This window comes from Molossus molossus, unplaced genomic scaffold (assembly GCF_014108415.1).
Source record: "Molossus molossus isolate mMolMol1 unplaced genomic scaffold, mMolMol1.p scaffold_m16_p_14, whole genome shotgun sequence".
Taxonomy (NCBI): Eukaryota; Metazoa; Chordata; class Mammalia; order Chiroptera; family Molossidae; genus Molossus; species Molossus molossus.
The window spans coordinates 11,415,538-11,432,320 of NW_023425349.1; the positions used below are offsets into that span (position 1 = coordinate 11,415,538).

Consider the following 16,783-nt stretch of genomic DNA (forward strand, 5'->3'; position numbering starts at 1 on the left):
TGTATGGGATGATGCTTTAACTAGCTGAGCTACCCAGCCAGGGCTCCCTTTACCATCTTTTACCTCCTCCACTCCCTTTCCCCCTGGTAATCACCATACTATTGTCAATACAGTTATCTTTTGAAATAGATCTAAACATAGACTATTGGCTTAGTGCTGAAGAATGATGGTTTAGTAAAATAATCATAGTGAGAACCTCAAATAATATGGTCCAAGCACCCTTCTTTCTGATTGCGTGGTTTGATTCCTAAGTCATTTCAGAATATTTAATAGAGACTATGCTCCAGCAGGGGGCGTGCTCACTGGTGGGGGGCACCAGAATCTTTGAGGCTGTTTACCTTCATCCTCTAGCTTCTTCTTTGCCTTGCCTCATCTTCACATCATTTACTAGTGTTAGAAGAAATTTTTTTTTATTGCAACTGTGTGTGTAAATAGTGCATGGGGAAGTAAGAAAGGAGAAATGAATAATTGAGAGGAATATGTGGATTTATGTTTATTTAGGCATAGAGTGACTATGAAGGGTATGCATTTTGAAATCAGATATCTGTGTTCAAATTCTGGCTTTGCCTCTTATTAGCTGTGTCCTTTCAGGCAAATAATGAAACCTTTTTGAGCCTTTGTTTTCTCTTCTGTACAATGTAAATATTTACCTCAAAGGCATGTGTTGAATATTGTTGAACATAATAAAGATCTAAGCATAAGACTTAGAACAAGTAAATTTAAATATTTACATAGATATTTTCTTCTAACCCTCCCAGAATCACTGTGATAAAGAATATTTTATTATCAACTTTTAAGAGGGAGGACTCAATAAAGTTATTTAATTTGCCTCAGATTGGAAAGCTATCAAGTTGCAGGTGCAGCACTTAAATGTACATACCAAGATAACTCTATAAGCAGATTTTCCCTAAATTACCAAAATGATGTCTTTGGACTCATGGAGATTGCAGGGCCCTTCGGCTCAGGAGTCTCCCCAAGGCACTCTTCATGTCTTTGTTTCTCAGGCTGTAGATGAATGGGTTCAGCATGGGGGTCAGCACAGCATACATCACAGCTGCAATCCTGTCCTTGCCGGCAGAATCATCAGTGGAGGGAATGAAGTACACCCCAATGGCAGACACATAGAACAAGCAGACTGCTGAGAGGTGGGAGCTGCAGGTGGAAAAGGCCTTCCACTTCCCGCTTACTGATGGGATTCTCACAATGGCAGCCATGATGCGGACATAAGAAATGATAATTAACAAGGGGATCAAGATCGTTAATGCCCCTCCCCAGTATATCAGCACACATTGGTTGGCATAAGTACTGGAACAAGAGAGCTTTAAAAGGGGGAGAAGTTCACAAAAGAAGTGAGGGATGATGTTGTCAGTGCAGAAGGATAGTTGAGCCAGGAGAATGGTGTGGGTTAGAGCGTATGAATGAGTGAGGATTAGGGACATGACCACCAGCAGGATACAGCATCTAGGACTCATGACCAAGGTGTAGTGAAGGGGGTGGCAGATGGCCACAAGTCGGTCATATGCCATCACTGCCAGGAGGAAAACATCTAGACCAATGAACCACAGGAAGAAGTAGATCTGAGAGAGGCATGCAGCATAGGTGATGGTGTGCCTGTGGGCCTGGATGTTCACCAGCATCCTAGGGACCGTGGTAGATGATAAACAGAGGTCAGTGAGGGAGAAGTTGGCCAGGAAGAAGTACATGGGGGTGTAGAGGTGTGGATCAGATCCAATAGCCAGGATGATGACGAAATTCCCCACCAACGTGACCAGATACATACTCAGGAAGGTGCCAAAGAGGAGAGGCTGCTGTCCCTGCTGCTCAGACAGGCCCAGAAGGAGGAATTCAGAGACACTGAATGTGTGGTTTCCTGGTTTCATACCGTTGGTGTAACTGCGGAATAAAATGGAGGATAGTGTTTCACAAGCTTTTCTTGTCCTAATATCATCTTGATGAAAACAAAGGCATGACATGAAGATGGAATCAGAGTGTGAATCGCTATGCATTATCTCACTGAAGCTTGACTCTATGAGATAGTTATCATTATGCCCATTTTTATTGATGAAGGAACTGAGTCTGCTAGAAAGAGTCAGAGGTAAAGTTCAAATCTGGAAAGTATGACTTTAGAGTTATTGATCTTAAACTCTTTATTAACCTGGCTTTGATGAGGCACCCAAACAAATTCATTTGTTCATGCAACATTCAATGACTACTCTACTTACTATGTGTCAGTCCCTGCTGCAAGGACCAGAGAAACAATGGTAACATACAGCAAGTCTTCTGTTCTCATGCAGTTGGATTGTGACATTTTTTTGAGTTGATAAAGCTGTTGTAATAATTATAACCTGCATGTCTTTTTCCATATGAATAACTGTAAACCTACTTTTGCCTAGCTGTGTATTCTAATCAGAAAAGTCATGCAACACACACACATGCATGTGTGTGCACATGCACACACACACACAAGTGCTAAAATAAAAACAAAATATGGTGATGACCAGCAGATTACTTTAAACTTGTTGTCAGCAAAGAACTCACTATGAAGGCATAGATAAGAAGGAGCCAGCTAAGTAAAGAATTGGGTGGAAGAGTGTTTCGGATACAGGGAACAGTAAATGCAAAACTGGATGAGGACATGCATTTGGAGAAGCAGAAAGAAAACAAGTGTGGCTCAGGTATGATGAGTGGTAGGGCAGGAGCTTGAGGAAGTGGACAGGTCACATGTGACCATGGAGTACAGATTAGATTCTCAGTACAGAGACCCATGGACATGGGTGGGTGTTCAAGCAGCAGACAGACACTATCTGATTCATAGTATGGAAGGATCATTCAGCTACTGTGGAGAGAAGGATTGTAGGGACAAAAATACAAACATGGAGTAAGAAAATACATAGGGGGTTCAGAGTGAATCTGGGCTATGTTTTCTAGAGATTAGTGACTTGCCCAAGGAACCATAAGTAGATCTGGGCTCCAGAGTAAAAGGTTTCCACTCCTCTCTGTACTCTGAGAGGTACAAATAGTAAAATTCTCTGAAGTAAGCAGGAAAGTGGGCCATTTCCTTTATCAACAGGTGCTGTTTAAAAATTATATAGCTAATCAGTCTGTACACCACCTCTATGTCTCTGGGTTAATTTTGTTCAGTAGTTTGTTTAGTTCATTATATTCCACAAATAAGTGAGATCATGTGATATTTGTCTTTCTCTGCTTGGCTTATTTCGCTGAGCATAATACTCTCCAGGTCCTTCCATGCCATCTCAAAGGATAAGAAATCTTTCTTTCTTACAGCTGCATAGTATTTCATTGTGTATATGTACCACAGCTTTTAAATCCACTCATCTACTGATGGACACTTGGGTTGTTTTCAGATCTTAGCTATTGTAAATAGTGTTGCTATGAACATAGGGCTACATATATCCTCAGAGGAGAGGGTGTGTGTGTGTGGGAGAGATAAACCACAGAACTTACATGCATGTATGTATGACCAATGAACATAGACAACAAAGCTGGGGATGGGGCGGGGGGGGGGGAAGAGAGTGTCACTGGGGGAAAAATGACAAACATCTGTAACAAAAACAAATTAATAAATAGAAAATAAATAAATAAATAAAAATTATATAGCTAAAAGAATCAGAAAAATGATCTCTAGAATATTTCTCAAATGGCAGAATCCTGGGAATGTCCTGGAAACATAAGAAGACTAAGAGGGGAGGAGCCAGAAGTATGGATCATTCTGAGTTATGCCTAGACGATGAGAGAGTCAAAAAGGCAAAGGCTTCAGGGACTGTTTTCAGGATCGTAGATATAAAAATCATTTATGATGTGTTTACTATGTGCCAAAGATGTCTATCATTTAACCCATACAACCTGTATGCCAAGTATATTTTTTACCTTACAGAGAGTTCCAAGAGGCCAACTGACTAGCCGAAGATCACATAGCTAATAAGAGGACACATCAATATTCAAACTAAGAGCTGTCTTCTACCAAACCTGGAGTTTAGTCCACTATGCAATTCCACCTCCTGAAGCAGGCATGGGTGCTATATTTTCTCATGGGTGCTATAGATATTTGTTAACTACTCAGGGTGAAATAGATCCTTTAGATGCCTCCACAGTGGGTCTAGGGAGCCATGTTTGTAATTTTTCACTGATTCAAATATTGATTGATTGCCTACCTTATTCTAGGAATGCCTGTAGGCATAGGGTATTTAAAGTTAATGAAAACAGACACAGTCCTTGTGCTTACAAGCTAATTCAGGAGACTGACAACAGACAATTAAATAAGTAAACACAGAGTCAGAATTCTGATTAGTACTGGGAAGGATAGGGATTGTGGTATCTCTGAGAAAGTATAACGGGAGGGCCTAATTTAGATTAGAGCTCAGGGAAAACTTCTTCGAGAAAGTTAAATATAATTCAGGACCTGGATTAGAAATGAGCTAATTTCTTGTTTCTTCCAGGAGTGGAAGAAAGAAGAGTTGGAATACAAACCTTCCAGCATATGTGAAAGCCCCAAGGTTTACAGTAGAAAGGGTCTGGCTGGTGTGGGAAGACCAGTGCAGCTGGGGAGTAGTGAGCAAGATGATAAATTGCATGAAGTATGACCAGGCTCCTTGACCATAGGTAACTGAACCATGGAATCAGCAGATTCAAACTGAGTCAGTAGGTTGTCTTTTGCAAGCTTGGAGTTAGTGATATGAGTTTTGGGCTCTGAAGATAAAGGTTCATGTAGAAACTGAAGTTCAGGTAGAGTTGGACAGCCTTCTGGCCACTACAACCTCATGTAAACCCTTAAGAGGAACAGAAACTAGGATATATCTGCACAGAGAACATTGGAAGAAAGTTGGAAAAGGAACAGTCAGGAGGTGCAGAGGTATGGCATTCCAGAAAGTCCCAGAGTAGTTGACTCCTGATTATCCAGAGTAATTTTATTCTCTTGAGTCTTTCCCACCATAAAAAGAGACAGAATGACTTAGTGCTCAAGAGTATAGACTCTGGAAAAAGAGAACCTAGGTGTCAATCCTGCCCTTGTCATCTATTAACTGTGGGTAAATAACACAAACATTGCAATGATTATATCAACAATAGCAAGAAGAAGATTTCACAAGGATTGACTGTTAACATCCTGCCAGGCACTGTGGTAAAAGTGATTTACTTACCTTGTCTTATTGTATTTTCACGATCTTATGAGAGAGCTTTCTCTTTTTGTTATGAAACTGAAGTATAAAGAGGTGAAGTGATTTGTGCCAAATGAGGCAGCTGGTAAGTAAAAAAACCCAGACCAGAACCCTGGTCTCCCTGATTCAGTACTTACCTAACTGATCTCAGATGTTACTGAGCAGTGAGATCCTGCAGCCTTCACACTTTCCCTTTGGATAATGGAAAATTCACAACACAGTCCTATCCTGAGACTCTGCCTCTTTTCCTTATGGAATGAAATGTCGGCAACTATGCAGGTTTCTGGAGTCACAATAAATGGAACTGAGAGTTGGAGGTAGCTGGTATTGGGGATATTTACTAGGTGTGCACGTCCCAGTGTTCTCATTAGTGGGAACAGAAACTAATTGTTTCTGAATCCCTAAAGAGAGGGGGAAGGGCACTGCTATTTTCAAGTGGGTTTCTTGTTCTACTCGTATCCTCTGAGAGAGTATTCCCCTTGTCCAGTACCTTGGTGGGCACTGCTCTGAGCTTGCCCTATTCGCTTCCATCTGGGAATCAGAAGGAAGAACTTGGGTAATAGATGGAGACAACAGAAATGAGGCATCTGTTTCCTCATCTGAGCTCGACATTGTCTTAGTCCAATAATCTTGGCTGATATTCAAACGCTTCTGTAAATTATTATCCTCAAGTACAATTACAGTGTCTTGTGTAGAATAGAAATTCTTAAATTTAATGTAGACCAATTTATCCATTTTGTCTGATATATTTTGCTCACCATTATGTTTGTGAGATTCATCAATGTTTAATGTATATTTTGTTTATTTATTTTAATACTGTTCTATTATGTAAATGCACCACAATTTTGAATCTATTATAATGTAGATGGGCATTTAAGTTATTTCAATTTTTGGACTATTATGAATAGGGCTGCTGTGGATGATCTTGTAAATATCCTTTATAGAATTTTTACAGAATATTACAGAAATATATGTGCAGTTCCTTGGAGTGCATACCTAGGAATGAAAATGCTGGATCACAGGGACTACATTAACAGATACTATCCAATGGCACTCCAGAGGGTTTAAACTGATAAGTAGACCCTCTTTTCTGCAATTTCAGTTTCCATGGTTTCAGTTACCCAGGGTCAACCATGGTCTGAAAATATAAAATGGAAAATTTTAGAAATAAACATTTCACAAGTTTTAAATACTTGCCATTCTGAGTAGTGTAATGAAATCTTGTACCCTCCCACTCTGCTCCACCTGGGATGTGAATCATCTCTTTGTCCAATGTATCCACACTCTATCCACTACCTGCCCCATTAGTCACGTAGTGGCTGTGTTGGTTATCAGATATGCTGTCATGGTATCCCAGTGCTTATGTTCAAATAACCCTAATTTTACATCCCAAGTGTAAGAGTACTGATGCTGGCCATTTGGATATGCCAAAGAGACGCATAAGTGCTTCCTTTAAGTGAAAAACTGGAAGTACACACTGACAATTCCCAGAAGGGGTAGGGGACGGAGATAAACCACAGAACTTATACGCATGTATGCATGAACAATGGACATGGGCAACAAAGCTGGGGACAGGGTGGGGAGAGTGGTGGAGGGGGGAATCAGTGCGGAGAAAAGGAGAAACATCTGTAACAAAAATAACTAAGTTAATTAAAAAAAATAAACAGTAAAAAAAATAAAATAAAAAGGGAAGAAAAAAATCATATGCTGAGCTTGGTAAGGTCTGCAGTAAGAATGAATTTTCTATCCATGAAATTGTGAAGAAGGAAAGTGTAATTTGTGCTAGTTTTGCTGATGTATCTCAAACAGAGTTATGGCCACAGTGTGTGTTACGTGCTTAGTTAGGATGGAAAGGCATTACCTTTAGGGGTGAGAAACATGAACAGAAACCTGTTCTGATCGAAGGGAACGTGCCAGAAAGCATTGAACCTGTACAAAGACTTCGGTCCCCTGAAACAAGTCACACCAAGCCCTTTAGGACAAGTAAGGGCTGGTCGCACAGATTCAGGAATAGGTTTGCATTGTATCATCTTACATCATGACAAGGAGAGTGAGTATGGTGCAGTAAGATATTTTGAAAGAGAGACCACATTTACACAACTTCTATTACCGTATATTGTTAGAATTCTTCTATTTTATTGCTGTGGTTAATCTCTCACTGTGCCTAATTTATAAATTATCATAGGTATGTATATATAAGAAAAAACAGTATATATAGGGTTTAGTACTATCTGAGATTTCAGACATTCACTGGGGGTGTTGGAATGTATCCCCCGCAGATAAGGGGGGATTACTGTACTACCATTTGTAGTGTAAGGGGGTTTTAGTTTATCCACATCCCCAGCAAGCTTTAGATTGTTAGTCTTTTAAATTTTAGCCACGTTGCCCTGGCCAGTTTGGCTCAGTGGTTAAAGCGTTGGCCTGCAGACCAAAGAGTCACCAGTTTGATTTGGTCAAGGACACGTACCTCGGTTGCGGTTCAGTTGGTGTGGGAGTGTCTCTCACACTCTCACTCTGTCTGAAGATACATGGAAAAATATCCTTGGGTGAGGATTTAAAAATGTAAATAAATTTTAGCCATGTTGGTGGTAGATGTGTAAATATCTCATGGTGGTTTTATTTTGTATTTCTTTAATATCAACTGAATTTGAACACCTTTTAGTATGTTTTATTGTTCACTGGGATATCTTCTTGTTTGAAGTAGCTATTGTAAGGAATCGGGGGCGCCGCCGAATAAAACAGAGAAGAGACTGGAGAGCCAATCAGCCGAATAAACAGGGATCAGGCTTTATTGGGTGCACTCCGGGCGGGTTCACAGACTCCGGGGGTCGAGTCCTAGAAGCCGCGCTCAATGTAGGGGCTTGTGTCTTTTATATCTGCCTGTTGCAGCTGAATTTGTCCCTTAGGGTTTGGCCCTGTGGGGGTTATGCATGGAGCCTCTGGAATATGAATAGATAAGATGGGAGTTAATCTATAGGCTCGAGGCAGGCCGTTCAGGGTGGGAGACAAGGCTGAGCAAGGAGACAATGGTCGAGCACTTTGCCTGGTGCCAGTTCCCCAGGCCATCGGACATTCCCGACTCTGTGATAATGACAAAGGGGCGCAGATGTCTTTCTGGCTACTTCGAGCTGGACAGGGGCGGCGTAAGGGGAGGGGGCCCATGTCGGCATGATTCGGGCCTGGGGATCTGGTGAGAGGTTGATAATGGCTTAGCATCATGATCTCGTGCACCGTCTGGCTGGTGAGGGCCTTCAGTCGGTTTTGTAGTAGGGAGGAGAGTAGTCGCAGGAGACAGGGTCCGAAGGCTAGGGCTAGAAAAAGGAGAGTTAGGGGACCCATAAGCGGCAAAACCCAGTGTGCCCAGTTGGAATCGAACCAGGTGCTCCAAGATTGATCTCGCCTTTCCCAAATGCGTTGTGCTCTTAATCAGGGTGACATTGGGAACAGGCAGGGAGGCGTCCTGGGGGACTATATTGATGTTGGGGGTGAGATATACCAAGGTGCAGGTGCCGGTCCAGTTAGTGGGGAGACACATATAGGAGGTGGACCCACACATATGGCATAGTAGGCTGAGGAGGACAGGGATAGGCAGACACAATAGTCAGGCGCAAATGTGGAGTTGGCCTTATAGAGGAGGCGTTGGGTCAAATTCAGGGTACGAAACAGATGGGAGGATTCCAGAAGCAAAGGAGAGAAGGTGGCAAGAGTGAGTGGGCAAGAGTGAGGGGCGAGGCCCAGAGTCAGACTTATTGTGGATGATCCAATTAGGGTGTCTTGTGTATTCTGATTTTCGTCGGCCCCAATGGAGTGCAGGTGAGGCGAGGCTCCAGGACTGGTTGCTCTTCTGGAATCGGGGCTTTCTTTATCCTAGAGAGATGGATCCAGGCAGAGATCCCCAACACCTTAACTGCAGAGGGAGTAGTCAGAACAACGGTGTACGGTCCCTCCCATTTAGGGTGTAGGGGTCGGGGAGAGAGGGTCCTGATTAGTACCCGGTCTCCAGGTGAAATGGATTGGGAGAGCTCCGATCCAGGTCAGGTCCAGGTTTAGGAAGGGTACGGTTAGCATGTTCTCGGAGGAGGGAGCGAAGGAGGGAGAGGTAGGGCAGGTATGAGGCCAGAGGGGGTGGGGAGTCTATAGACGGAGTAGGAAGGAGGAAGGGTCTTCCGTATAGAAGTTCAAATGGACTGAGGTGAGAGGGTCCCCGAGGCGCGGCTCGAAGACGGGTAAGGGCCAGGGGTAGCAGGTCAGGCCAGGACTGTCGGAGTTCCAGGCTGAGTTTGGTTAGATGTTCCTTGATGAGGCCGTTGGCCCGCTCAACCTTACCCGAGGACTGGGGGTGATAGGCTGCATGTAGTTTCCATTTGATGCCAAGAGAGACCGAGACCGCTTCAGTGACCTTGGAGATGAAAGCTGGCCCGTTGTCTGATTGTATGGAGTTTGGCAGCCCAAAGCGAGGGCTGATGTCTTTCAGTAGGTGAGTGGCTACGGTTTCTGCAGTCTCTGAGGCGGTTGGGAGGGCCTCGATCCAACCTGAAAAAGTATCAACCATGGTTAAAAGATATTTTAGTTGTTTGTGTTTAGGCATATGAGTGAAGTCTATCTGCCAGTCTTGTCCTGGCAGGTGACCCCGCATTTGGTGTAGGGGCCTGCGCACTTGGCAAGCTCCTTGGCTGTTGGACCTGGAACAGACAGAACATGAGGCATGTGCAGCCTGGATAGCCGACCGGAGTTTGTCGGGGTGGAGAATTGGGGATAAGAATTGGTGAAGGGCTTCGGGGCCTATGTGGAGAGACTTGTGGATCTCCGACAGTATTTGCAGTCTTTGGGCGTCTGGAAGAATTGAGAGGTCGGTAAGGCGGTGAAAACCTGGAGAGGCTGTTGCAGGTTGATCTTCAGTGCCTCCGTGGTGAGTTCTGCTGCTGCTGCGAGGGCCCGGAGGCAAGGCTGCCATCCACGAACAGTGGGGTCCAGCTGCTTTGAGAGGTAAGCAACAGGGACCAGGGTGGGGCCAAGTGGATGAACCAGGACCCCTATGGCTAAGTGATGTTTTTCGTCTGTATAGAGGAGAAAAGGTCGTTGGGGATTGGGGAGAGAAGAGCTGAGACAGAGCACAAAGCCTCAAGGAGGGTCTGGAAAGCCCGGCAGACCTCCTTAGGGGAGGTCAGGGGTCCCTCGGGGGTGTCTCTGGCTGCCTGGTAGAGTGGTCTGGCTAGGAGGGCAAAATTGGGGATCCAGTGCCTGAAGAACCCCATAAGCCCAAGAAAGGACTGAATTTCCATTGCCGAGGTCGGGGGTTGTAAGTCCCTAAGGGCCTGCAACCTGTCGGAGGTGATTGCCCGGTGTGTCGGAGTGACAAGGAGCCCTAAATAGGTCACCGAGGGAGTCGCGATCTGGGCTTTCTGTGCAGACACCCGGTAACCCTTGGTGTAAAGAAAATTGAGGAGAGTGGTGGTGGCTGAGATATTATCTCCTTCAGAGGGGGAGCAGATGAGAAGATCGTCTACATATTGGAGAAGAGTGCATGGGGACAGATCACATTCCCTTAAGTCCTGAGCAAGAGCCTGACCAAAGAGGTGCGGACTGTCTCGGAATCCTTGAGGGAGGACAGTCCATGTTAACTGTTGGGAAATATTGGAGACCGGATCTTCCCAGGTGAAAGCAAAGAGAAAATAGGAATCAGGATGTAGCGGGATGGTAAAGAAAGCATCCTTTAGGTCAAGAACCGAGAAATGAGTAGTATGGGGGGGAATATGAGAGAGGAGGGTGTAGGGGTTTGGGACTACAGGGGAGATGGATTTGACCGCTGAATTAATTATGCGAAGGTCTTGGACAAGGCGGTACTGCCCCGAGGGTTTCTTAACAGGCAGAATGGGGGAGTTACAGGGGGAGTTGGTAGGAATGAGGAGGCCCTGGCTTCTGAGTTTAGATATAATGGGGTGGAGTCCTAGTTGGTGAGCCTGAGAGATGGGAAATTGGGGGCGATTGGGGTAAGATGATGGGTTTTTTAATTTGATGAGGATGGGGGCGTGATGTGAGGCAACCGAGGGGGTGTTTGTGTCCCAGACCCCAGGGTGGACTGCCGGTAAGAGCTGGACCGCGGAAGCTGAGGCAGTAGCCTGGGTAGGGCCAGAGAGTAAAGCTATTAGATGCGGCTGCTGGGGGAGGAAAGAGATGGTAGTATGGAGTTTAGATGAGATATCTCTCCCAAGAGTGGAACTGGGCAGGCAGGCATTACTAAAAAGGAATGGGAGAACGGGTGGCCTTCGAAGATGCAGTTAAGCAGGGCCGTTCGTTTGGGAGTTGTAGGGAGCCCATCAATTCCCGTAACCGAGACCTGGGAAGGAAAAGTGAGGCCCGAATGGGAGGGGAGGACAGAGTAGGTAGCCCCCGTGTCTATTAAGAAGGAAATAGACTTACCCGCTACCTGGAGCGTGACCCTGGGCTCGGCGAGGGTGACTGGAGTCGTAGAACCAGGGCCGTCTCAGTCGTCCATGAGCCCTAGTAGCTCCAATGCTGGGAAATCCTGGGTCTCATTTCCCCAGCATTGAGGTGCTGAGGATTGAGCCAGGGTCGGGCAGTCCGACTTCCAGTGTCCCATTTGTTTGCATTGGGGGCAGGGCTTGGTAGGTGGTCTGGGCTGTGGGCAGGCTTTGGCCCAGTGGCCTTCCTTGCCGCATTTGAAACAGGCGCCTGGAGGCGAGCGAGGTCCCCCTTTTGGGGCCTGGTGTCTTTTCGGGTTCCCTGCCGGCCGGAGGGCAGCTACCAGAGCCTGGGTTTGGAGGCTTACCTTCTGCTGGAGCCTCGCCTGGGGGGCTGCTTCAGCCATCTCCTCCGGGGCATTAAAAACCTTAAAGGCCATTTTTACCAGGTCTTGGATGGGAGTTTCAGGGCCCTCCTCAACCTTCTTGAGCTTCTTTCTGATATCAGGGGCGGACTGGGAGATGAAGTGGGAGGCAAGGACAGTGGCCCCATGGGTGTGCAGGCCTGGGTGTGGGCAGCGACAGGGGAACTGAGGGGATTATCTGGGGGGGGAGGGAGGCGGAGCGTATCCAACAAAGCCTGAATATAAGGGACTTCAGAATCTTTTCCTGTGCCTTGTGTAGACTCTGAGAATATCCCAATTTGGAAAAATTTTGGAGTAGACATCCCAGAGGGGTCTTGGGGTCAGGCTTGGATTCGGAATTACCCATGAGGCAAATTTAGTAGGGGGACTGATTCTCGGGGAGCAGACGTTTGTAAGGCGTCCCTGACAAACGTTCGTTCCCGGACGGAATCGGGTGAGAAGCAACCCTATGGGCGTCCCCAAGGGAAGCTTCTACCCTGGGACGAAGGAGTCCCGGAGAGAAGCGGGGGTCGTCCTGGCTTGGCCAAGTCTAGGACAGGAGACCCGGAGAGGAGAACCAGTACCCTTAGAGAGCCAAAAATGACTTACAGTCTGTTGTATTCAGAGGGCAACTCCGGATCCGAGCCTGGAAATCGGTGGCGGCGCTGGGAGAGGAGGGGGACTCTCGGCCCTGGGGTGGGCCGGGTCGCCAATTCCTCCCCCCGGGTTTCGGCACCAGATGTAAGGAATCGGGGGCACCGCCGAATAAAACAGAGAAGAGACTGGAGAGCCAATCAGCCGAATAAACAGGGATCAGGCTTTATTGGGTGCACTCCGGGCGGGTTCACAGACTCCGGGGGTCGAGTCCTAGAAGCCGCGCTCAATGTAGGGGCTTGTGTCTTTTATATCTGCCTGTTGCAGCTGGAATTTGTCTCTTAGAGTTTGGCCCTGCGGGGGCTATGCATGGAGCCTCTGGAATATGAATAGATAAGATGGGAGTTAATCTATAGGCTCGAGGCAGGCCGTTCAGGGTGGGAGACAAGGCTGAGCAAGGAGACAATGGTCGAGCACTTTGCCTGGTGCCAGTTCCCCAGGCCATCGGACAGCTATTAAAATATTTTGCAGAGAAAAAAATGGCGGTGGAGTGAATGGAAGCTACACAGACCATCTCCCAGGACCAAACTGGATTTACAACAAAAATAAAGACAAATCGTCAGGAAGGGGCAACCGAAAGGCAGCCTGGAGGACCACATAACCAGGGACACTGACTCAATCCTGGTAGGTTTGCGAGGATGCCAGAGGGGGCAGGGAGCCCACGGTCCGCAGCGGCCTGGGCTGGGACCAGCGGACTCGGCTGGGACCAGGGGACTTGGCTAAAAGCTGCTGCATCAGGCGACCATGGCTGAGTCCTGCGAACTCAGCTGAGTGCTATGCTCTCGGCTGGTGCGCTGCCCTTAGCTGGAAGCAACGCCCTCGGGTTAAAAGTCCCAGGCTTACTCCCAGGCAGAGTCTGGACAGAGCCTAAATTGGCAGCAGCCACTCACCTTGGACCCCGGCAGAGGGAGGGCTGACTGGACTGAAACTGTGTGGGGACACTCGGGATTTGGAGGGTGCTCAGAGCTTTTGCTGAGTGCAGCCACGCAGGACTGTGGTCATCTTACTCCTTCCCAGGGCCCTGGGGAGAGGCGGTGGCCCCTCCCTCAGAGATTCAACCCCACCTGGTGGCCATTGACATGCTAATTGAGGCCCATTAACAACCAGCATCTGCCCACCCTCTGGAAATCCTCTTACACTGAGCGCCTGAGGGAGTTTTTCAGGCAACTCAGAAACCAAGGTTCTTCAGGTGACCTCTACTAATAGCCTCCAGGCAAAAAAAGCTAGAGGATAACTACCATTCCCCGAGCTAGCAACTCTAACCAGGAAAGTTAAGACTTGACAGTGGTGTTTAAAGTGGGTCCTCCCTGCCTCACTCACCCAGGAGAGAGAGCCACAAACAGCAGAACACCAACACCCACAGGGAAAATTTGGCAGACTCCAAAGCCCACTGTGATAGCCAAAATGGTGAAAAACAGAAACAAAAGCCAAATGAAAGAACAAGAGACCTCTGTGAAGATGAGATAAATGAGATGCAGTTAAGCAAGTTAACAGAACTAGAATTCGGAGCCATGATCTTGAGGAAGATCAACAGCATGAGTAAGGACATAGAGATGCTGAAAATAAGCAAACTGGAAATTAAAAACCACCAAGAAGAGATAAAAATGACATATCAGAAATGAAAAACACATTGGAAGGAGTTAAAAAGCAGAATAGAGGAAGCTGAGGACCGGATCAATAAATTAGAAGACAGGGTAGAAAAAATCAACCAAGCAGAAAACCAAAAGGAAAAAAGAAGAAGAAAATGAACAAGGGTTAGAGAATATATTCAAAAAAATAGTGTCTGAAAACTTCCCTAATTTGGTGAAGGAAGAGGCAGTCAAGTTCAAGAAGCACAGAGAACCCCAAGTAAGAAGAACCCAAACTGGCCCACACCAAGACACATAGTAATCAAACTGCCAACAATTCAAAAAAATTAAGATACCTAGGAATAAACTTAACCAAAGAAATAAAGGACCTATTTGCAGAAAACTACAGGTCATTGAAAAAAAAAAATAGAGAAAGATATAAAAAAGTGGAAGCACATACCCTGTTCATGGATTGGGAGAATTAACATCATTAAAATGTCCATATCACCCAAAGGAATCTATAGATGCAATGCGATCCCCATCAAAATACCAATGGCATACTTCACAGAATTAGAACAAGTACTTCAAAAGTTCATATGGAACCAAAAATGGCCTCGAATAGCCACAGCAATCTTGAAAAGGAAGAACAAAGTTGGAGGGATCCCATTACCAGATTTCAGGTTATACTACAAAGCCACTGTAATCAAAACAGCCTGGTACTGGCACAAGAACAGGCATATAGACCAGTGGAACAGAACAGAGAACCAGAAATGGACCCAAGGCAATATGCTCAATTAATATTTGACAAAGGTGGCAAGAGCATACAGTGGAGTAAGGACAGCCTCTTTAATAAATGGTGTTGGGAAAATTGGACAGCTACATGCAGAAAAATGAAACTAGACCATCAACTTACACCCTACACAAGAATAAACTCAAAATGGATAAAAGACTTAAATGTGACTCATGAATCCATAAAAATCTTAGAAGAAACTGTAGGCAACAAAATTTCAGACATCATACGCAGCAGAAATTTCACTGATACATCACCTAAGGCAATAGAAACAAAGGAGAAAATGAACACATGGGACTACATCAAACTCAAAAGCTTCTGCACAGTGAAAGATACAATCATCAAAATGGAAAGGCTACCCACTGTATGTGAGAGCATAATTGCCAACGATATATCAGATAAGGGGTTAATTTCCAATATATATAGAGTGCTCATACAACTCCACAAAAGGAAGACAAAGAATTCAATTAAAAAATGGGCAGAGGAACTAAATAGACACCTCTCCAAACAGGACATACAAATGGCTAAGAGACATATGAAGAAATGCTCATCATCACTAATCATCAGAGAGATGCAAATTAAAACAACAATGAGGTATCACCTCACACCTGTCAGAATGGCCGCCATCAGCAAATCATCAAACAACAAGTGTTGGCGAGGGTGTGGAGAAAAGGGAACTCTAGTGCACTGTTGGTGGGAATGCAGACTAGTGCAGCCACTATGGAAAACATTATGGTGTTACCTCAAAAAATGAAAAATTGAACTTCCATTTGACCCAGTGATCCCACTTCTAGGAATATACCCTAAGAAGCCTGAAACGCCAATCAGGAAGAATATATGTACCTCCATGTTCATAGCAGCACTATTTACAATAGCTAAGATCTGGAAACAGCCCAAGTGTTCATCAGTAGACGAATGGATAAAAAAGCAGTGGTACATATACACAATGGAGTACTGTGCAGCTGTAAGAAAGAAAGATCTCTTATCCTTTGAGACCACATGGAGGGACCTGGAAAGTATCATCCTAAGTGAAACAAGCCAAACAGAGAAAGACAAGTTTCATATGATCTCACTTATTTGTGGAATATAATGAACATAACAGTCTGAGGAATGGGGTAGTCCCAGAGATGTGGAAGTGGGGTACAGACTGACAATCGCCAGAAGAGGGGGTTAACCACAGAACTTATATGCATGTATGCATGAACAGTGGACATCGACAACAAACTGGGGACAGGGCAGGGAGGGAGGGGGGTGGGAATCAGTGGGGGAAAAAGGAGAAACATCTGTAACAAAAATTAATTAATAAAAAAATAAATTAAAAATATTTTGCATATTTTTCTATTGCATTTTCTCTATTTTTTTCAAATTGATTTGAAGAAACTTTTATATATTTTGGGCTTGATTTCTTTGTTGGAGGTAGATAAATGGATTGATAGGTATGCAGATAGAATCCTCTACTCTGTGAGTTGACTTTTCATTATATAAATGATGTAAATTTATTGTAGTCCAATTTGTGTATTGTTGTTTTTGTTTTGTTTTGTTTTTTTATCCTCACCTGAGGATATTTTTCCATTTTTTGTACAGATAGAGCGGGAGGGAGAGAGAGGAAGGGAGAGAGAGAGAGAAACATCGACATGAAGGGACACATCGAGTGGCTGCCACCCGCACGACCAACCAGGGCCGGGGACAAACTGCAACCGAAGTATGCGCCCTTAGCGGGAACCGAACCCGGATCTCTCCGGACCGCAGGCCGATGCTCTAACCGCTGAGC

General features: G+C 45.3%; 1 protein-coding gene across 1 annotated transcript; it reads right to left on the reverse strand.

The window, feature by feature from the left end:
* Positions 1-935: 935 nt before the first annotated feature.
* Positions 936-1,880, reverse strand: LOC118630014 (olfactory receptor 1G1-like). Its single transcript, XM_036261719.1, has one exon. The coding sequence runs from the start codon at positions 1,878-1,880 to the stop codon at positions 936-938; it is 945 nt and encodes a 314-aa protein (XP_036117612.1).
* Between the last annotated feature and the right edge of the window lie 14,903 nt (positions 1,881-16,783).

What these genes read in the sequence shown, in the direction of transcription:
- LOC118630014 (XM_036261719.1), bottom strand. Translation starts at nt 1,880, where the DNA reads ATGAAACCAGGAAACCACACATTCAGTGTCTCTGAATTCCTCCTTCTG.